The sequence below is a fragment of the Talaromyces stipitatus genome, genomic scaffold, assembly GCF_000003125.1.
Source record: "Talaromyces stipitatus ATCC 10500 scf_1105507295549 genomic scaffold, whole genome shotgun sequence".
In the NCBI taxonomy this organism is placed as follows: domain Eukaryota; kingdom Fungi; phylum Ascomycota; class Eurotiomycetes; order Eurotiales; family Trichocomaceae; genus Talaromyces; species Talaromyces stipitatus.
The window spans coordinates 1,938,701-1,958,622 of record NW_002990117.1 but is presented as its reverse complement, the minus strand read 5'-3'; the positions used below and the strand labels follow the sequence as shown (position 1 = coordinate 1,958,622).

Below are 19,922 nucleotides of genomic sequence, written 5' to 3'. Positions count from 1 at the left end.
ACCTTTTGAATCAAAATTTGGAACACCAATGTGGGGTGACCTCCCAGTCCTACAAATCTACAGGTTACTCCGTAACATACGAAAATAACATAATGTATGCAGATTGATTGCTCATTCTAGACAATGACAATTAAACACAAAATATATATAAAGAATGGTGCTGGTGAATCCAAAGGGGTATGAGGAGAGGAAACGACAGAAAACCATACAGTAAAAAGGGATAATACATGTTCAAATATGTGGCCAGCACAAATCACAAACAAGATAATTACAAACCAAGTAGATCAAGAGGAGATAAAAGGAAAGATAAGAAAGCGAAGGGGGAAATAGATAAATACATGAAGATAGTATAAAGCAGACAGACTCGAAACAGGCAATTCAAATGCAAGCAACGCAAACTGACAACAGAGAATATCAACGAATAGCCGCACCAATTTTTTTGTGTATTCACCACTGGCTGTGATGTTGTGATGACTCGTAAGCTCTATCGAATTTCAAACCAAAACAAAAACCCCCAAATTCAAGCAAGATGATCCAAATGGTCCCTCCTTCCGACCGTTCGCCGACGCTGATGCCCCTGAGATGCGATGTTCAAAATGAATATCCACGAAATCATATTCCTCGATTGAGACATTCAGTTGCATCAGCTTCTCCCAATTTGATTAGAACCGATCTGATGACTCGAAAGCCCAGGCGCCAACAAAGGAAAACGATAATAATATAAAAAGTCGAAGCGAAATATGTTCTGTAAAGATGATGTATTACAATGTGCCGTTCTTTGAGGAGAAAAGGCTAAGGTGAAGAAGATATATCTCCTGGTCTCGTTTCATCATAAATCCCGGTAAAAGGGAGAACCCAATATAGCAGAGGCTTATGCAACAGTCTCATCTCGCTTACGCTTCTTGAGGCTGAGTCGACGATCCCCAGATGTGGGAGAATCAGATTCGGCACTGGATCCTGACTCGCTAGTTGACTGTGTGGCAGCAGCGTTGGCGGCTTCGTAGAGAACAGCTCCCAACACGCCAGCGTCTTCCTCATACATTTGAGGGGCAGGAGGAGTAACTTCGCTGGGATCAAGGATGCCCATGACGACAGCGCCATTACCGTGTGTCCTTGCGTGCTGGGCCAAGTTGTCACTGCGGGAAAATTTCTTTCCACACTCGTGGCATTCGAATGGCTTGTCCTGGGTGTGGAGAGAGCGGTAGTGACGCTTCAAGTGTTCTTGACGACGGAATCGACGAGAACACAATGTGCACACGAATGTCTTGGAAGGGTCATCGGTCAAGGACTGCTTCCGGCCGCGACGGCTCACGGGCGCCTGCGCCGATGAGGATTCAGATTTACCCGAGGCAGGAGTGGCAGCAGCAGAAGAGTCTGCCTTTGAGTTATTGGCCGATCCGCTGTTTTGGGTTGAGCCGCTCTGGTTTTGTGACTGGTTGCCGCGGGTGTCAGCAGGCACCTGGTTACCGATCGACGAGCTGTCGAATGAGGGCTTCTTCTGGATGGACTTTCGGGACGAAGCACCGCTGCGCTTCTTGGACTTCATCTCAACAGATGAATCACTGCTGTCCTCACCACCTGGCATTTCCTCAACAATCACCGTGGGCAGACCCGACCGCATGAAAAGCTCTTCGTCATCCACGTCGTCGAAGCTCTGCTCACTGAGGAACTCGTCGTCGTCCAACACGTATGGACCGACACGTTGTCTCTTATCACCGAGGAAAAATGTGTTGGCAGCTGCAGGAGCAAAGTCAACGATTCCCGTGACAAACTCTTCGTCCGAATCCAAGTCCGAGAAGGAGTCAAATCGTGGTAGTGTGGTCAAGGTAGTCTCGGCGCAACTGGAAAAGGGAACGTGGACAGATTCATGAGAAGGTAGAGTCAAGTTTCCACCGCCGAGCAACAATTTTTGCTCGTCCTCGTCTCCGGAGCTCAAAGTAGGGAGAGGAGGGAGTTCGGCAGGGGCTGAAGGTGCCGCGGCAGCGGCAGAATCGACAGTCAGTTGGCGAGGATCGCAGAAGTCGGAACATGCAGGTTCCGAGGTAAACGAGATGCTGTTGGGAGTGAGCAAACCCGTGGGGCCTGGAGAAGGGGAGGGAGATAGGGATGGACAGGAGACGTTGGCGGAGAGCAGGTCGGAGTTGTTGGCTATAAGCGAAGGCGGGTGGATAAATACTAATCCCGAGATCGGTTAGTCTACCCCGAAACGGAACATTCAAAACATGACTGCTTTTTAACATCGAAAATCGGGACATGATTGTAATCGCTCCTTTGATCGATTGAAAGGAACTTGTGATATAAATAGACTGACACACAAAAAAAAATAAAAATAAAAATAAAAACAAAACATACCTGGAGTCAGAGGAGGAGAGTCGGTTCGACCCCAATCGGGCTTGGCAAGGATCTCTGCATGGACTTCTGATTCACAGCCTTCTTTGACACCCTCCATTGTCTCGAAAGGAGTAAAAGAGCAATTGACTGGGGTGTGGATCATGCCGCACGTCGAAGGAGGGCTGCTGATACTGCTTGCGGAAGATGAAAGTGGAGGGGTCGAGGGAAAGCTGTAGAAATCGAATCGAGTATCCAGAGGCATCAAAGCGGGGGAGCCGTGTTGTTGCTGGATCATGATCGAAGGCTTCATGTGGGTTGGCTGTGGTGAAGCAATTGGAGTCATGCTCATTTGGTGCTGCATGGTGTGCTTGGGGGCCAGTTGCGGATGAGCAGGGAAAATGGGCTGCTGTTGCTGGTACATGGGCATGGGAGCGTGGAAGGACATCTCGGGATGGGAGACGATGTACGGTCGATGAACATCTGTCTCTGGGTTGTAAAAATAATATTGCTGTCCCTGGAGGGGAGCGGGCATGGAGTATGTGGCTTCCATTGTCGCTGTGCTTGTTAGACTCCGAATATCCATGTATTATATGATATGATATGATATAAGAGGCAAACCCACCTTTTGTCACGCCGGACGATGAGAGAGAAAGTTAGTATGCCAACGATGGTATTGTCTCGGGAAACGAGATTGGTGATTAGTTATTATTAGTCGAACGGATATGTCGAGAGTATGTAGTAGGCGTATAGATGTATGATTCACTGCACCAATTCCTCAAAGGAGTGAATAGGAATGGTGTCGGTAGAGAAGATGATGATCTCTGTCGCTGTTGGTGTTGGGTGTTGTGTTCTTGTTGGTATATTGGTGGTATGTTCTGGATGTAGTGACTTGTTCAAGTCACGGTGGTCGATAGTCGAGAGTAAGGAACCAACAAGAGAGAAAACAATAAAATGATATATAACAATCCAACCAAGGCAAGCAAGCAGAGTATAAAGAAAAAGAGCAGAGTATAAGAGAGACGGGAGACTTCAAACGAATGACAGGACCCAAGGTCAAGCGCAAGCCACTAGATGGGACGTGCTTTTGGTGTACTTGGGAGCCGGAGGGTTTAGCTTCAAAAAGAAAGAGAAGAGAAAAGAATAATAGAGGCAAAGGAAAAAAAAAACGAATTAGTTATGAAAAATGAGGCATTAGAGAGTTAGGAAAAGAAAGGATATGCGTAGAGAAAGATAATGGGGGTGGGAGGTGGGAGTCGAGGGAACTAAGTTAATTGCCAGTTGAGCTTAGGTCAGATTGGGCAAGCGCCGCAGGTGGGCGATCAAATTGTCTGAGAGGATGCAGTAGTGGCAGGCTAGTATGTGTGACAATTAGCTGTATTTAATATTTACTTTGTACTCCACCGGCCCTTGTCCCCCAAGGTTGATACTGCTTTCTACCAGATCAGTTGATAAGACACGCTTGACCCTCTTGACACGCTTGTTCTTGCTGACGCTTAGTATATACAGTGATACTATACGTACAATGCAGACACGGAGTCGTAAGCATCATACGCACTGCATGCTACGAGTCAGTCCTCTCTCAAACCACTGCATACAAGCGATGAGACGGTGATAGTGGCAGCCAGGCGGCTTTGTCCGTGTGGAGCCTGGGCTCTGACTGGCCGGCCGGGGCTTTGCTATCACCATTCCTGGTGGATGGCCGGCCAATGCGCTTAGTGGGACGATGGCTGTGCCTGAGCCATGTCCACTTGGCTTCTTTTATTCCTTTTCGAATTCTGCGTGGTGTGATGCTGTAGCATTTGGTCGATTTTACCTGAGATGTTTATGGACATGCTAATTTCTCTTTTATTGCTTGAATGATTCGCAGTTTCAGACGGAGTTGCGCGGCAAATACATACATGTAATGTATATATATATATATATTTATTTATTTATTTAATATACTAGTCAGACCGACTACTAATCTCGCACGTACGATAGTACAGCGACTGGGACAGTGAGACATCGACATGCAAATTCCCCCGCAAATTCCAATTTGACATAATTGCAACCATTTGCAAAGTTTCTGGTTGGTAACAAAAACAAGTGCCGAGTGTATGCATGCACGCTGCCACCAGTCACCTTACTCTGTATCAATACAGATATCGAATTAGCCAAACAAAGCGACAGGAAATACCGAGTGCTACTTCAAAGCGGCCAATCATGTTATCGAGCCAGACAAAAAAAGAGCGCGATCAACCCGTTCCGGATCCATATGTATTCCCGCTTTGCCTATTCCGGTTAGATCTCTCCGAAGGTCGTATTTTATGGAGCAGCGGTATCTGTCCCGTTGGTCGGATAAGCCGTGTCCCTTTGGGCTCAACTTTGGCTTCAATCAGCTTGCCTCGACGCCAATCAGAAATTGGCGTCCGGGTTTTGGCCTGAATAAATATACTTTGGCTACATCACTGCCTTTGCAATTGCCAACTGCACGCCCTCCGACTGCAAGAACGTCCAATGTGGCAAACCGATAGACCTCACCTAGACAGTGACCAGGTATCAGAGTCGTGGAACGGAACCAGGCCGGCTACATCCGGGGTTCGTGATTGGGCGGGACAGGGAAACATGTCTACGTACGCAAGTCAGACAATCAGCATGACAGACAGAGCGGTCAGACAAGTCATGTCTGGGATTTCGCTGTACTAGGCTACTAGCTAGCCAGGGTTATTAATTTAATCAATTATTACTCTGTATAAGCCCACACGCTCAAGACTGAAACAACCCTGTCATCTAAATCCCTGACACCAATAATAAGCATACCGTTACAGTCCGGTAGGCCGTGGCGTGCCACCGTTTCTATAGTGGTGCTACTATAATTCATTTATTTTCAATTTATTCGGTCTCCAGTCTGTTAATATTCTCTATGAAAAGAAGAAAACCTTCCATGCCATTGCCGTTTCTGGTATTCATTGTGTTCTAGAAGGTGGTTCTTGAGTCTCCATAATTTATATGACAGTACCTGCTCCATCGCTTTGGATCATTGAGATTACCTTGCAAGCTGTAACACCACACTGACAAATTCTGTCGAGCCTTGCGTGATAACTCATCAAACTCAAAGGTCTGAAGGATGTAGTAAAACACCTGGGTGTTTACTGGTTCATGCGAGATACGTTATTCCAGACGGCTAAATGCAGGAACAGCTCATAGTCATTGGTCCGGTTGGAAAACCATTCACATGTTTGCATACTAATAGTGTATGTACAGACAGACGATCCTGATATTCCTACGCAGTTGGTTGTCTCCGAGGAACCCGCAGTGGCGAATGCATGCATGTCCGAGTCATATGTAGAATCCTACTAAGATGGAATCATATGCAAGGGCATCTGACTGTGATGTCAATTCTGATTCGATATCACAATCCCAGCCCATGGAAGACTGAACAGTATGGAAAAGGAAAAAAAAAAAAAAAAAAAAAAAAAAAAAAAACAAAGTCTTATCGATTACGAATGATAACGTATTCTTGCATTGATAAGAAGTGATAGGTCAGGCAAGGGATCCAATCAGGATGGATGCATGATTTTATTGCTTTTCGTTGCTTCTTCTGTTCGACATGACAAGCGTGAGGGACGAACGATTGACGAGTCAGATTCTAAAGAGAGTGCCTCGTCAATAGACAATTGTCTTTGATTCTTCTAAGAGTACGTTACAATGAGGACAAGGAACTCGACTAACTATTGATATTATCCCAATAAGATCTACTTTCGGACCTCCGGACCGATGTATCCGGTGATTCGTCCTTGACCACAAGTTGCCCTTGGATCTGAAGAAGAGTCAGGTCTAGAATGCATAAGTAGAGTCGGCAGAGTCGAATAACGTACGAGATCATACAAGCATGGAGAGCGGACCAGCCCGCGGTGGCTTCAAAGAAAGTTTATCGCTACCAACAAAGAATACGGCTAGTGAGTTTTCGGGACGACTAGTGAGAGCATGCAGTGGACTCGAGTAAATTCGAGTTGATTTTGCATTGAAGCAATTTGCCTGATGATTCAGTGTCCCTCTGTTGCATGGCCATGTGTGGAGTATACGTATTTGTACCATAGTAGAGATCAAACGATCCACAACGCGATCTCCAAGAAGAACAGAAAGAAGAACGAAAGAAGAACGGAAGAATCAGAGAATGAATGTGAAACACGCCAAGCGGGATCCACCAGGCTAAGAGAGCCGATTTGGGAAGGGTAAGTCCTGAAAGCAGACTAGCAAAGCATTAATATCGAATCTACTATGTAAGCTTTCGGGATGATGAAGTCGTTACTCCTCGTGCACTGTATTCTGTGTGGCGAGCCTCTTTCTTTGGAGTAAAATGGACGGTCCTATCTTTAGGACTAGTAACTATGTTTACTTTGGGTTAGACTTTGGTACCTGAATAGACTCGATGGCCGGGAGCACGTGCTATCCCAATGGAAAATACGTACGACTTGCCGAGGACTTAATGAATTGCGTAGTCTAGTCCCCCGCACTCTGTAGTATTCTACAGGATCAAAATTGAGGCTGTCCAGTCAGAGAACAGTTAAGTTCCACACCGCAAGAAGATCACAGTAAATCCCACTCTCTTGTTCTGTCCATACCGTACTATGTACGTACTTCGTACCGCTCGGGTTGTCTTTCAAAGAGTTTGGTCACGTTAGTGGGAACTAACGTGACGGGACCACGGAAGGACTGGATAAGCTTCTCCGGCAGAGACACCACTGCAGGTACCGCGACCATGTCTGTATCTGTACAGTACTCTCCACATATGTTATCTACAAACTTACTCAGATGGGACCAGGTTGCATGATGCCATTCGTTAGCAGTGCTTAGCACTGCTAGCAATAAACTAGCAACCAAAGTCTCTGATAGCCAAGTCATGACCAAAGTCTAACTCTCGTAAATTTCCAAGCACCTGGATATGGGATTCGCTTGAAGAATTCCAGGCCAAGGGTCTGGTAAAACCCCTGCGGGATTTGAGCGTGCACTGTGTCCCGGTTACACTTTTGACTTTTGTAGGGTTGCAGCACGTGGTCTCGAGAGAGGATACGTATTACATAAGAAGATGTCGCTCACCGGACCAAAAAAGAAAATTATCGCGAGGCGACTCTCAGAGTTCAGGGTCTGGCTGTCATGTCGAGAGCCTGCACAGAGCGCATTGTAGTCCATGCCTTTTGCCTTTTGCCTTTGCCAATTACCCATTGCCAATTGCCCATTGCCCATTGCCCATTTTTCAAGTGCTGGTGGGAGTCAAATCGCCACCGGCTCACCGAGCACTGCCCGGCCAGAAGTCTGCTCTCTTGATGGCGACATGAAAATGCGAAAATTTTTCGAGCAAGAATAGATATGCAATGATTATCAGGATCAACAGATTGCTTCCACCGGCTTTTGTGGTGTGTGCTTGATGCCAAGCTCGATCGGCAGTATGCAGGTACTCGCTCACTCTGAGTGGTCGGTTGACTGTCCATTAGAGGTTAGTTAGTATTTCTGCCTTTCTGCCATTCTGCTGTTCTGTGTGCCTGAACTCTCAGGTTGCTCATGGCACCGGCAGTGCGCCCCGGGCGTAAGCCGGGCGGTGCTGGATTGGGTAATATAGCATCATGTCTTTGTGTAGTTCTTTGTAAGCAGGTGCGAGCGACCCTGTCGAGCTCTCCCGTTTCCTGTCCTTTCTCCATCATAAACTTCTTTCCTTATATACATGCTCCATTACTTTTGCTTCTGCTCGATCCAGATCGAGTGTCATCATCATCATCATCCATGGCTAAATTCTAGTTTTTCTTCTGGATTACCGCGAAGCCATGGAGCGTTTCAACGAAACGCACACACCAGACATGGATCGAGCCCAGTTCAGGACCCAAGTCCAATTATGCTTCCTCCTTGGATTGTTCGGGTAGTCTGTGGCCAGGCCAGCAAGTGCATTCAATGCCAAAACAACAACACCGGCTTCTGCTCTTAGCAAAGACGAGAACACAAAAGCGCCGACCCAAGACGCTTCTGGATCAGAAAAGACACAGAGCTCATCGCTGCTGCGCGGGAGAATGGTTGGCAACGCTGTTGTTCATGTTGACGAACGGCGAAGCTGAATTATGGCTGCAACCATGTGACGTTAGTATCTTTCCTTTCATGTTATTTGCAAGATTTTTGCTTATCAAAAAGGTTACAACAGCTGTCGCTGCGGTGCCCAGTTCTGTTACAATTATGGAGAGCGCCGGAAGACCGACTGTGAAGGCCCAAGCAATATCATATTGGAAGCTATGAACAAGAAAACTAAGCATGGAGCGAGAAAGAAGAAGCTACCAACATGAAGCTATCTCAGGGGCTTGATATGTGGTCGCGTGACCACGTGACCAAGCTTTACCCTCTTCCCGTAACCCTATTCCGGAACAACGTTCCTCCGGCTCTGTTGCTTCGGGAGTATCAAATCGAACGTGCTTCTGAATAATAGCATCCTGCTCAGCCGTCACGCCGACTCGCGTTTGTGAAAGTGACGGCATACATGTCATGTTTGCGATGTATGTTACCGCCACTTCGAAGACTAGAACGGATTCTCATGCTGTATCGCAGGCTGCGTCGCTCAGACAACTTCCCGAACCATTGGCGCTTTCGAGCAATGCCATATTGCGGCCCCGTACATGGAAGATGCACGGGCTATAAAGTTTCGGAGGGTGCTTCATCATCTGCCGGTCCGTGTCTCTGGGCGATGCGGACCTTGCCATGGAAATTCACTCCTCGATTCTAGGCAGCCGGACGACGTGGACGCGACTCGTGTCTTTGACTGGGCGATGATCTGTTCCTACGAGCCTGTTGGAGACATCTGCGATACCACTACGGCCAAGCATGAACCTACTGTTACTATCAGCCTGTGTCGCATCCATATTCCGACTCCGAATTAGGTAACGGTGCTACCATTGCACTTGTGGGTGGGCATCATCATGGCTCACCATGTGTTCCTGACAGTCGCAGCGTGGATTCATTTCATCTGTTTCTGAACGGCCCGTGATGAGGAGAATGTCACTGGACATGAGAAAAAACCAGTTGGTCTGGATGCCGCTTGTCGCGACAATAGCCTGCGCCAGCAAACCCATCAGTTGACGAGTGACCTCTCCCTTCATGAGAAACCAAAACTCGTCCTACGATCCTCGTCGCTGTGTAAGGAGCAAAGCAACATGCTGCTAGAAGCCATCGCGGGCCTGGAAAAGCACCTCACGCCGACATGAGGCGTAAGGACCCCTGGACCTCGACATCACTCAAAGGATCACCATTGGCTGTTGTTTACTACCATTCGAGATCCTCTAGTATGCGCGCAGCTTTCTGGTCTAGTTGGTTATTCCAACGTCATGTTCATCATATTCGCTTGATAGTTCAATACATCACAACCGTCATCCTTGTGTGTAGTCTTCATATTCCACACGACTAGAATATTGTAGTCTTTAAAAAGTCAAATATCCATATAGCAGAGTATCTAGTCAGAATCAACAAACTCGCAAAAGGAAACAAAACAATCAAAAGCGGTTAATCCCAGCAGAACACCACGCTAACCATATCCGTCCTAGTCCCATTCACCCCATATAAAAACCCATACACCAAAAATTTTTCCAAATTTTTTTCTTCTTCTTTTCTTTCTTCGTGCGGCGACGCAACTCTCAAATTAACATTACCCGTGTTGCCTTGACAGATTCTCGATTCTGTTATTATTTCCAAGGTGTCAGTTGCGTCACAGATCAAATAATAATTGCTCACTGATTCTTACTTTACTGGTTATGAGTCTAATTTTTCTTATTGCGCTCTGTGACCATTTGGTTTGGGATCGGACATACTTCTCTACAATTACACCTCCGGTGTGATTGGATAGGTTTCGATGGGAGTTTTGTTGAATAAAAAATGTGTATTTTGATAGTTCTTGTCTTAAGTCATAAGAGGGATTTATTCACCAGCCTCATCACCAATCTTCTCCAATTTACCCATTTCTCTTGCCTGCCCTGCCTCTCCAATAATCCGTATCCGATCAACACGAATCTTCTCTCCATCTCCATCGCCATCCACAAAGAAAATAACCATTGAATTCACCTTTTGGAATTTGACGAATCGTAATTCCACTTTAGCCGTGCCGGTCTTGTCATCCCACTGTTCTGGTTCAATGGTTACGCTCTGCACGGGATCAATGTCTTCTGCCTCCTCAAAGCCGAGGATCGTCGATCTATTGGTGTACAATCGTAGTGTTTTGGGTCTCATTGGTACCTCATCATCATCATCTTCTCCTTCACTGTCCTTGGGTGGCAGAGACGTAATCTGTAACGAATGTACTTTCAACGTCGAGTTGAACGGAATGTACAACATGAGTTGTTCATCGGTATCGCTCTCAACCCAATCCGGTTCTTTGTCCTTTCCTTTGTTATTATCCAAAGCGGACGGTTTCGATTTATCGAATATGACTTTTGCGCTACCCTTTTCGCTGTCCCGGTTCGCCATGTCGAGATCCTTGATGGTTACCGTGTCCGTGACATCAGCGTAGCCGCGGGGGAGAGAAGCGCCTGTCCATGACGAGCCTGAGCTTCCTGCTGCATCGCTGGACTCGCCGCCTGTTGATGATTCCATGTTGTTGGCTTCCGTGGCGAGTTTGCGGATTGCTTCTGAGAGTTTGTTGGGATCGGCACCGCGGATGGTTGTTACGACGCGGCCGCGTTTGAACATTACGAATGTGGGCATACTATAAATCTTCGTTAGAGAGCGTCATCGGGGATGAGTAAAAGGGATATCGTACGCAGTAACGCCGTATGCTTTTGCAATATCCTGCTGTTGATCGACATTGACTTTGGTGAATGTAATCTGATTCGGTCGCGATAATTGGTTGGCCAACTGCTCGTACATGGGTGCGATGGCTTTACATGGTCCACACCAATCTGCGTAAACTATAACAAAATTAGACGATCATCATCAGAAAGGAAGTCAGGATGACAGCAGACGACGGGGTGGGATAGGTCGATGGTTGGAGGGGCAATGTTGACAGATATGAGAGAAAACTTACAGTCAGTCACGACAATAGTCGAGCTCGTCAACAACGAGCTAAACTGCTCTTTTGACGATATGTGGACGAGCGACATTTTGATGATTGTATGATCAAAATGTTGCTGTTGGAGGTTGAGGTGGAATGAAGAAGATGGATGATTTATAAGGATGGGGGGAGCTCGCTAGCCTATCAAGTGATGACATAGCTTAACAGCCATGACTAATTGGGTTTAGTTAAGTTAGATATAGTATAGTTATGTACTTTTCAACCTTCTCTTTCATCTTTAGACTACAGTTATATAGAATTTCATTCTCTTATATCGCTCTGGTGATGATGATAAACATGCCACACGAACTCGTCAGTGTATTGACTACTTCCCAGGCAACTCGTGTGGACCATCACTGTATTGCTGCTGAGATTCCAGCTCAAATACCGGATGAGGCGTATTCAATTCATGCGCTACCTTGTCACTCTTCTCAATACCCGAGCCGGTCGGTTCATTTGCATGAGACTTTCTTCGAAAATCTGCTTTGACCGGGGCAATCAACTCCTGGAACCCTGATAACAGTCCCTCTGACGCGGAAATTCTGCGCAGTACTACGGTTTTCCGCCACTGTGTCAGCCCTACGATGATGAGTACACCTGTTATGGAGCCAATGAAGATACCTGCTTTGGCGCCTTGGGATAGATGATGATCGTCTTCATTCATTGAGGATGACTGCGTCGATGTTGGCTGCACTGGAGCCTCGGTTGGCGTTATACTGGTCACTATATGAGTGATCGTTGTTGGAGGCGGACTAATCATGCTGGTCGATCGACTACTCGTAGGTGTTAGCTGCACATAGAAGAACGTCCTCGCAATCGGAATAAAAACTCGTGAATGGGTGCCGACGAATAACATACCAAAGCTACACGCAGTGGGCCAAGCTGTATACTTCTCCTTAATCAAAGCTCGTCCAAGTGAAGGCACTTCATATGCCATAGTTCCGTCTGTGGTAGATACTAGACGTCCTTATCATTAGTATACATAGAATTTCCGCATTCTAGCTGCCGGGTTTGATTTGATCCTACCCGACGATTGAGGGAACCAAGAAGAAATATCACCTCTAGAGGATCCTGAAGTTGTAAGACAGAGGTATACAGTTGGGTCATAGCGCGTTACATTCCATTTGAATGTGACTATACCGTCCAACCCGTAAGTAGCATTCATTGTTGAGGTTGAACGACCGTGAAGGAATTGGGTTTCGATGAAGTTGTTGTATCGAGACTGGTAGATGTGGTAGAACTGTCCCCAGCCACAAGGCTGAAACACAGAGCCCAGCTAGGATGAATGTAATGATGATGGCATCAAACTTTGCAAGGTTGCGAGCTAATCAAGATTGAAATAGTTTCAAGCTCTTCAGGTTCTCTGCTCATCACCTTTTGTCTTCGAAGTTGTTACTGTCGATGGGATGGGTTGATCGCTTGTCGAGCTTATAAGGCAGGGAAAGGCCGTAAAATAACTGGAAGTGACACCGATTACCTCCTCCGCGGTCTAATGCTGTGGCTTTATTGCAAAGCCTGATCTCTCCTAAGATTTTAGGGTGGTACATACTCTAAAGTCCAAGTCGTACCAGGGTCCCCGCTCCAGGGATTATGACATATGTTGAGCCCAAGATCAGGTCGCTAAAAATGCCTTCCCAGATGGCACCCACATATATGCTTCCTCTCTGAGTGAGACAGTATCGTGAATTGGTGGACTATATTTGTCGCCACAAGCGACCCAAATCGCATTCGTTCAAATATGTTCTGAGGTAGAATGGTCGTTCGGAGATTGCCAATTCGACATCCTCGCATAGAGCATTCTCAGTGAGACGTGAGCCGCGCTGGACAAAAGTCTCATCGAAGCTGCAGGCTTCTTGCCGCATGGCCGGAAATATATCCCTAATCAAACTCCCCAAAAGCGAGAACTATTCTCATTCTCCTCTTGTTCTTTGCCTTGATAGATCATCACCCCTCCTCAACAGCAAACAACACCTTAATCCACAAACTACACCCCCGACACCCCACCAAAATCTCACCATGTTGCGCCTCAGCCTCCAGCTCATCTTCCGTAACAATAAAGCCTTTCTCATCTCCGCATCGACAGCCCCGATACCAGGATAATGTACCCTCTCCTTCGTCAAACTGTTCATCCATATCCTCCAGATCAACGACTTCAAGGCCCGTGTGGAATGAGACATTTTCTCCGCCGTTAGATTTCTTATTAAAGGTGTCGTTTCTCCGTTGTAAGATCAGATCACGGTCATATTCAGCTCGTAGACTCGGATCGGAGAGGACTTTGTAAGCATTTGTAATCTCGTCGATTGTGTAGGTATTACTCCCTCCGGTGGGAGCGGGGAAAGGTGAAGGAGAAGATTTATCAGGATGATATTTCAGAAGTGCCTTGTGGTATGCGATTTTGAGTTGTTGTTTCGAGATAACTGGTAATTTCCCTGCTGAAGGATCGCTGGAGGGAATATTGAGAATTTCGTAGTAGTCTTTGTTAGCGGTCGCCGGTGGCGGAGATGGCATATTGATATTGCCGAATAAGATGAGCGAGAGAAAGATGTAGTTTGAGCTATAGCTGTAGTCATCTAGATATTCTGTGCCATAATCGTCGGGAGCTTGTCGTCGTGGTTGCATCTTGAAAAATAATTTATGTCTGCGGGGAAGCAGATTGTGGATCCACCACCTGGTTATCTTATCACGCGCCAATACAGCTTGGAAAAGTAGCCCCTACAATAATACAATTACTTGAAATGAATGGATCTAGAAGAGCTGTTGTTCAAAAAGAGTCTTATTCAAACATTGTCTCACATGAAACGAAAATAAATTTCTGACAGCGAAACCGTCGGACAAGCAGCCGCAATCTAGTCTCTGATTCTAGATGAACTGTATATGTGTCTGTATGTGTATGTATGTGTATCGAGAAAACGCTCTCAACCGAACTGTAAAAAGTTACATGGGATATCTAGACAAATCAATTCGGTAGAAAGCATACGTAAAGAAAATGAAAAGAAAGTCGGGTCACAAACAGTAATTTACTCGTTCTTCTTCAAGACGAAGCGCTCCTCAGTCTTAAAGGGAACGCCGAGTTCCAAAAGCTTAACAAAGGCATCAGAGAACTCCTTGAAAAAGACCTCGCTATCCTTGGCATAGCGTTCGACGTGTTTCTTGAACTCCTTGTCCTTGACAAGAGCCAAGTCAGTGGGCAACATCATCAAGGTCTTGGTGGTGTTGTCGGTGTACTGGGCGGGACCGTTCCACTTCTTCCATGACCACTTCTCTTCAACCAAGAGGCGGAAGAACTCGTTGGTGAAAACAGTAGGGCTGAAGTCCCATGGCCCGTCATAGCCGGAGCGGTCGGTATGGGCACGGCCAAGGGAGTGGGCTCCAGAAAGAGCAACCATTTCACGGTCATCGAAGCCCATGCGGCCGAAGATGGCGCGAATGTGGTTCTGGTCCTTGGAAGCATCGGGAAGACGACCGTCGGGTGTGCAGGCGGCTACATCACGGTCCTGTCGGCCCGGTCTCCAGGGAATAACAGGCCCCTGCATCTCTTGAATGGCGCAGACACCAGCAAGAGTCCAGAGATCACCGTAGCTGATCCAGGGGAATTTTTCTATAACGCAGGTTAGCAACGACCTCCAATGACATTGTGCGCGTAACCAACTCACCATGAACAGGCTCGAGGAAGTCACGAGCAATTTTCAGACCCGCATTGGCGCCGTGGTCAGACTCAGGAGCGAATCGCATGGTGGCTCCGTTGCTGCCACCAGTACCAGTCTCCTTGTCGTAGGTACCGCTAGCGTGCCATGCCAATCGGACGAGGACCTAGGAATGGAACAGTCAGTGCACGTTCAAACCGATTAAGATGCGACAACTTACAGGTCCATAGCTGCCATCATCGTAGTCATCCTTCTCCACCAAAAGGCGAGCAATCTCATCATAGACCTTCTGGTAGTCTTCCTTGGTAGGTACAAAAGGCCCGGAAACCTTGGCTTTCACATCGCCGCTGTTGTACAAGTAGTATCCAGCACCACCGGCAACAGCGAGACCGAGTCCCCAGTACAGAGCGCTGTTGGACTTGCCAGCCTCGGCTTCGGAAGCATAGCCACGGCGGCCAGCAGAGCGTAGGGTCTGCGCGGGAACGGCGAAACGAGTACTGCGAGCAACGGGGCGGAGGTTAGAGCGGGCGATGGCCCGGGTGAAGGTCCTAGCAGCTGAGGCCATTGCGAAGGGTTATCGCACTTCGTATACTGACGCGATTTAGAGAAGAAACTAAATGAGAGGGATATATAAATCAACAAGTGGCAAGGAGTGTGAAGAAGGAGAAGAAGAAGAAGAAGAAGAAGAAGAAGGAAGAAGCTCGGGAGAAGAAAGAAATAGAAGCCTCAGGCAGTAGGGGAGTAAATGACCAATTGGAGGCCTCTGATTGGGGCGATTCGAGAGCTTCTGGACCGCGGAGTCTCTGTCAGCACTGTCAGTCAGCCGTTCTCCGCGTTCCCCACCGGGTCTTATCGGACTACTGTCTCTGCTTGTTTAGAGTAGCACAACTAATTACGCCGCACTTACTACGTGCGTAGTATAATTTATATAGGATCTCTGGCTGGGCGAGTCTAGCATTATTGTAATTCTTCTGTGTTTCTTCAGAATCTTCCATACGAGACAGAAGACGTTCAACAGCCAATCACAACCCCGCCCGCGCCGGAGTCTCCCGCAGCCAATCGGCAACAAGCGATTTAATCAGATGCACCGAGGAACGGACAATTAGAAGACTGTTCGCTCACACTGGTTACCAGATATCGATTGTTCCCTCGAATGATTCATTACTCAAATGCTATTCAATCACTTCAGACTGTCTACATCAAGAGCTTACAAATTGGTTTATCATCTAAGTTATCATGAATCATTGAGTGCCGTGCCAAGCTGACGATTCGATGATGCCTGCCTGGATGCCTGGATGCCTTATCGGAACTCGGAAATTTTCCGTTATCGAACTACAGTCACCTCTTTTTGAGGCTCAAAGACGCGATATCGTTCTTGGACTCATAAATTGTGCGATATTATTGATATAATACATGTCTACTACCATCCACCACCCTTGCCACCAAATCCTCCTTCGTCTGCTTTTTGTTTGGAGAATCCTCCGCCACGGGTCGGTTTGGATTGTGCCGCTTCGTGCTTGCGAAGTTCCTCGGGAACTCGCGATATAGGTGATTTCATCAACATCTGCTTGAGGTCGTACCTGTAGAAATAAGTCAGCATACTTTCTTGTATATAGCAAGCGAAGAAGAAAAACATACATAACGTCGGCGTCTTCGTTGCCCAGGAAAGTGATGGCAACACCACTCTTTCCAGCACGACCAGTACGTCCAATACGATGCGTGTAGCTTTCAATATTGGTCGCCATGTTGAAATTCACTACCAAACTGACATCAGGCACATCGATACCACGTCCGGCCAAGTCCGTAGCAACGAGTACATCTGTACTGCCATTCCGTACCGAGGCCAATGCAGCCTCACGCTGTTCCTGGGTTTTACTACCATGTAGCGTAACAGATGAGAAGCCCATCTGTTTGATATCCTTGGCAACAGCGTCACAGTTTCGCTTGATGTTGACGAAAACAATAATAGGGGGCTGGAATTGTCCTGACATGAGGATGTCGGCAAGGCGCTTCTTCCTCTTATCTTCACCTGCAACGAACTCGACGCGCTGTTCAACTGTGTCCACGGCTTGACCGACGTTACCGATCGTGACGATAGCGGGTCTTCGTAGATATTTCCGTGCTATTCGCTCCACAGCCGACGGCATAGTTGCCGTATACATCATAGTCTGTCGGTATCGTCTGTCTCGTCCACCAACATGTTGACTCATTGCTTGTGCATCCTCTGCTTCTTCAGTATCTGGTTTTTCATTTGTGACTGGTAGTGCATCAAGAATCTTATTGACTGGTTCTTCGAAACCAAGATCAATCATTCGATCTGCCTCGTCCATAATGACATAACAACACTGTGACAGAACCAACATTCGTCGTTCTAAACAGTCGACTAGACGCCCAGGAGTGGCAATAATAATCTCTGCACCATCTCGTAAACTATATGCTTGTTCCTCCAAAGAATGACCACCAACAATACTGACAACGTTGAAATTAAGAGGCTTGGAGAATTTTTTAGCTTCAATTTCAATCTGTTGTGCCAGCTCACGAGTGGGTGCGAGGATGATAGCATATGGACCATCGTTTTTCCGCCATTCAAATTCGTCAAGCCGGGGCAATTCGGAAATATAGACGAACAGTGGAAGTAGAAATGACGCTGTTTTACCGGAACCCGTTACAGCAACACCAATAAGATCTCGAGATTGTAGAGCAATCGGGATAGCTGCTCTCTGAATTGGTGTCGGATCGGTATATCCAACTTGTTTGACAAGATCCAGCAGCCGTCGTGGGAGACCAGATTCCTCCCACGATCGCATCGGGTTTGGAACACTGCCACCCTTGGTACTGATATTGAAGTCTTCTTTGAAAATACGCCAGTCTCGCTCGCGCATCTGATCCAATCTCTTCTCACTCCAGTGTTTATCAATTGCAGTCCTGCTGCTTTCTTCCTTCCGTCTTCTTTCCATTTCCAGAATCTCCCGAGCCCGAACAGAGCCTGCTTCACGATCGCGATCTTCCAGGGCTTGAACGTATCTCCTCGTAGCGTCGTCCGCCATATCTTCACCGAAACCAGCAAGTCGGCCTCGTCCAAAGAAATTCGCTTGCGCTCTGTTCTGATATAGCGGGTTATAATCCTTACTCGTATCTTCTTCGGCGTTCCATTCAAAGTTAAATTTCCTCTCTGTAGTACGCTTCCTCTTTTTCTTCGCGGAGAAATTGGACGTCTGGTTCGCACCCATATATCGCTGTCGAACCAACTCGGCTTCTGCCTCTGCCTCTGATACGCGTTTGCCACCTCCCTTCGAGTCGTCTTTACCAAATGCGATACGTTTCGGGGGAGCTGGTGGCGCCAAGTCGTAGTCCTTGTTGGGTTGTGTATTGCGCATAGCGCGTGGACCGGTGGGAACAGGAGCTGATCGGGAATCCTCTGCTCTGCTACCATTTCTATCATCTGGCGTTGTACCATTGACTCCGGAGCCATTTGTACTTGGATTTTGTTCGATCTTCGCTCGTCGCTCAGCTTCGACTTCTTTGGCGCGTTTTTCTAGAGCAAGCCGTTCACGTTCAGCTTTGGACAGGAACTTGGGCTGAACAAGTATTAACATGTCAGTAAACCATACAATGATAATTGGACTACCAGGGTAAAGTACTAACCTTCGAAGCAGCCGCATCTGCTTCTCTCTTCTTTCGCAATAGCTCCTCAACACTGAGAGGTTTCGCCGCAGCAGATGAGCCCCAGCCCGCTTTCTTTTTCTTCACAACAGGCGCAATTTCCTCAACTGGCGGAGGAGGTGGTGGTAGAGTCTCCTCAGGTGGCGGAGGAGGTTCTATATCGGTAGGAGGAGGAGGAGCATCCATCATATCCAATAGTGGCGGCGGAGGAGCTATATCTGCTGGGGGACCTGGCGGAGGCGTAAGAGGGCGCTCCAAAGGCTCATGAGTACCATTCATGAACAAGTCGCCCATGTTGTCTCGTATGCGTTACACCTTCGTTATAGGCAGGTATCGATGTAACTGCTCAAAAGCTTGAAGCTGTTGTTGCCGTGCTAGAAGTTTGTATCTCTGTCACTCAAGGCCAATCAGACCAGACTTTGATCTAGTCTCTTTATGGTAAGGCCAATTTGCCACTGACCCACCGCGTTAAAAGCCCTAACCCTAAACCCTCATTTCTTCCTACGTTCTGGACATATGTTCATACAATTAACTACGTCTCACCACCCACCCTAATTCTTAATATGAGGGATCAAACATTGTTGTTGAATTAGCTGTCCTGTCGTTAGTTGTAGGTAAACCAACAGCAACATTATGCTCCATGCTCCAAACAGAACGTTATCCAGTCGATATTATTCGCAGCAACCATGATCCGATTCCTAATCGAGTCAAAGGCTCTGCTGCGAGCCCAATTCTCCTATCTCCTCACCCTAAAGCTATCACGTATTTATTTCTGCTTGAAATCGGTCAGCGGGGTCAAAGATCAACCTTTAACCTGAAAACTGACGATTCGTATCGACCACCATGCTCGATATTCCGGTTGAAAGCTTACTCGACGTCGAGGATGCTCTGGTGTCGCCTTCGAATCCGGCACGCAATAATGGAACATTAGACTATGAACGATGCGCAAGACTACACAGTCATCTGGCCGCTTATGGCTGGATGGCCCATCACGAGAAAGGACCGCACGAGCTCGATGAATTATTACGCAGGCCAAAGTACCTTGATGTTGAGAGGACAGGTATGTTATATTCTTTTAATCGCCTGCATCCAGCTGTGATCGCATATCTCAATGCTACCATTCCTTCTGAGGATGGCGGAATGTGCTACTTCGTTTCTAACCTGGACTTGCGGGTTGCTGATTAAGATTTCATACACGAGGATAATAACTTCGAAGACATCGACCGTTT

The 19,922-nt window shown here is 47.1% G+C and overlaps 7 protein-coding genes across 8 annotated transcripts, besides 5 other annotated features; 1 reads left to right on the top strand and 6 right to left on the bottom strand.

Moving 5' to 3' along the window:
- Positions 1 to 77: 77 nt before the first annotated feature.
- TSTA_015850 (C2H2 transcription factor (Seb1), putative) lies at positions 78 to 2,881 on the bottom strand (the record flags this gene model as incomplete). Its single annotated transcript, XM_002483690.1, has 2 exons — positions 78 to 2,175; positions 2,353 to 2,881. 2 exons carry the CDS (start codon positions 2,879 to 2,881, stop codon positions 872 to 874), a joined length of 1,833 nt encoding a protein of 610 aa, XP_002483735.1. The 3' UTR covers positions 78 to 871.
- Positions 2,316 to 2,347: a microsatellite.
- Positions 2,882 to 3,449: 568 nt separating the features above from the next.
- Positions 3,450 to 3,497: a sequence feature (T-rich).
- Positions 3,498 to 4,221: 724 nt separating this feature from the next.
- Positions 4,222 to 4,266: a microsatellite.
- Positions 4,267 to 5,758: 1,492 nt separating this feature from the next.
- Positions 5,759 to 5,800: a microsatellite.
- A 4,322-nt stretch (positions 5,801 to 10,122) lies between these two features.
- TSTA_015840 (thioredoxin, putative) lies at positions 10,123 to 11,435 on the bottom strand (the record flags this gene model as incomplete). Its single annotated transcript, XM_002483689.1, has 3 exons — positions 10,123 to 11,041; positions 11,096 to 11,243; positions 11,360 to 11,435. The coding sequence occupies 3 exons, from the start codon at positions 11,433 to 11,435 to the stop codon at positions 10,258 to 10,260; spliced, it is 1,008 nt and encodes a 335-aa protein (XP_002483734.1). The 3' UTR covers positions 10,123 to 10,257.
- A 185-nt stretch (positions 11,436 to 11,620) lies between these two features.
- TSTA_015830 (uncharacterized protein) lies at positions 11,621 to 12,805 on the bottom strand. 2 transcript variants are annotated; one of them, XM_002483687.1, is made up of 3 exons: positions 12,413 to 12,805; positions 12,245 to 12,343; positions 11,621 to 12,159 (listed from the first exon to the last, which is right to left on the bottom strand). In XM_002483687.1, exon 3 carries the CDS (start codon positions 12,144 to 12,146, stop codon positions 11,712 to 11,714), a length of 435 nt encoding a protein of 144 aa, XP_002483732.1. In that variant the 5' UTR covers positions 12,147 to 12,159; positions 12,245 to 12,343; positions 12,413 to 12,805; the 3' UTR covers positions 11,621 to 11,711. The 2 variants fall into 2 exon arrangements, with proteins under 2 accessions (XP_002483732.1, XP_002483733.1); XM_002483688.1 differs by having other exon boundaries at positions 11,621 to 12,343.
- Positions 12,806 to 13,080: 275 nt separating this feature from the next.
- Positions 13,081 to 14,005, bottom strand: TSTA_015820 (DnaJ domain protein; the record flags this gene model as incomplete). The annotated part of the gene is made up of 2 exons (XM_002483686.1): positions 13,081 to 13,290; positions 13,391 to 14,005. The coding sequence occupies 2 exons, from the start codon at positions 14,003 to 14,005 to the stop codon at positions 13,081 to 13,083; spliced, it is 825 nt and encodes a 274-aa protein (XP_002483731.1).
- Positions 14,006 to 14,146: 141 nt separating this feature from the next.
- On the bottom strand, positions 14,147 to 15,595 carry TSTA_015810 (cytochrome c peroxidase Ccp1, putative; the record flags this gene model as incomplete). The annotated part of the gene is made up of 3 exons (XM_002483685.1): positions 14,147 to 14,984; positions 15,040 to 15,196; positions 15,251 to 15,595. The coding sequence occupies 3 exons, from the start codon at positions 15,593 to 15,595 to the stop codon at positions 14,404 to 14,406; spliced, it is 1,083 nt and encodes a 360-aa protein (XP_002483730.1). The 3' UTR covers positions 14,147 to 14,403.
- Positions 15,596 to 15,686: 91 nt separating this feature from the next.
- Positions 15,687 to 15,730: a microsatellite.
- Positions 15,731 to 16,407: 677 nt separating this feature from the next.
- Positions 16,408 to 18,987, bottom strand: TSTA_015800 (DEAD/DEAH box helicase, putative; the record flags this gene model as incomplete). The annotated part of the gene is made up of 3 exons (XM_002483684.1): positions 16,408 to 16,610; positions 16,669 to 18,608; positions 18,676 to 18,987. 3 exons carry the CDS (start codon positions 18,985 to 18,987, stop codon positions 16,451 to 16,453), a joined length of 2,412 nt encoding a protein of 803 aa, XP_002483729.1. The 3' UTR covers positions 16,408 to 16,450.
- Positions 18,988 to 19,536: 549 nt separating this feature from the next.
- TSTA_015790 (uncharacterized protein) lies at positions 19,537 to 19,878 on the top strand (the record flags this gene model as incomplete). Its single annotated transcript, XM_002483683.1, has 2 exons — positions 19,537 to 19,753; positions 19,787 to 19,878. 2 exons carry the CDS (start codon positions 19,537 to 19,539, stop codon positions 19,876 to 19,878), a joined length of 309 nt encoding a protein of 102 aa, XP_002483728.1.
- Between the last annotated feature and the right edge of the window lie 44 nt (positions 19,879 to 19,922).

Coding starts and splice junctions, on each gene's coding strand:
- TSTA_015830 (XM_002483688.1), bottom strand. CDS start 12,551: ATGAATGCTACTTACGGGTTGGACGGTATAGTCACATTCAAATGGAAT. Junction 12,344..12,412: donor TTGGTTCCCTCAATCGTCGG/GTAGGATCAAAT, acceptor AAGGACGTCTAG/TATCTACCACAGACGGAACT.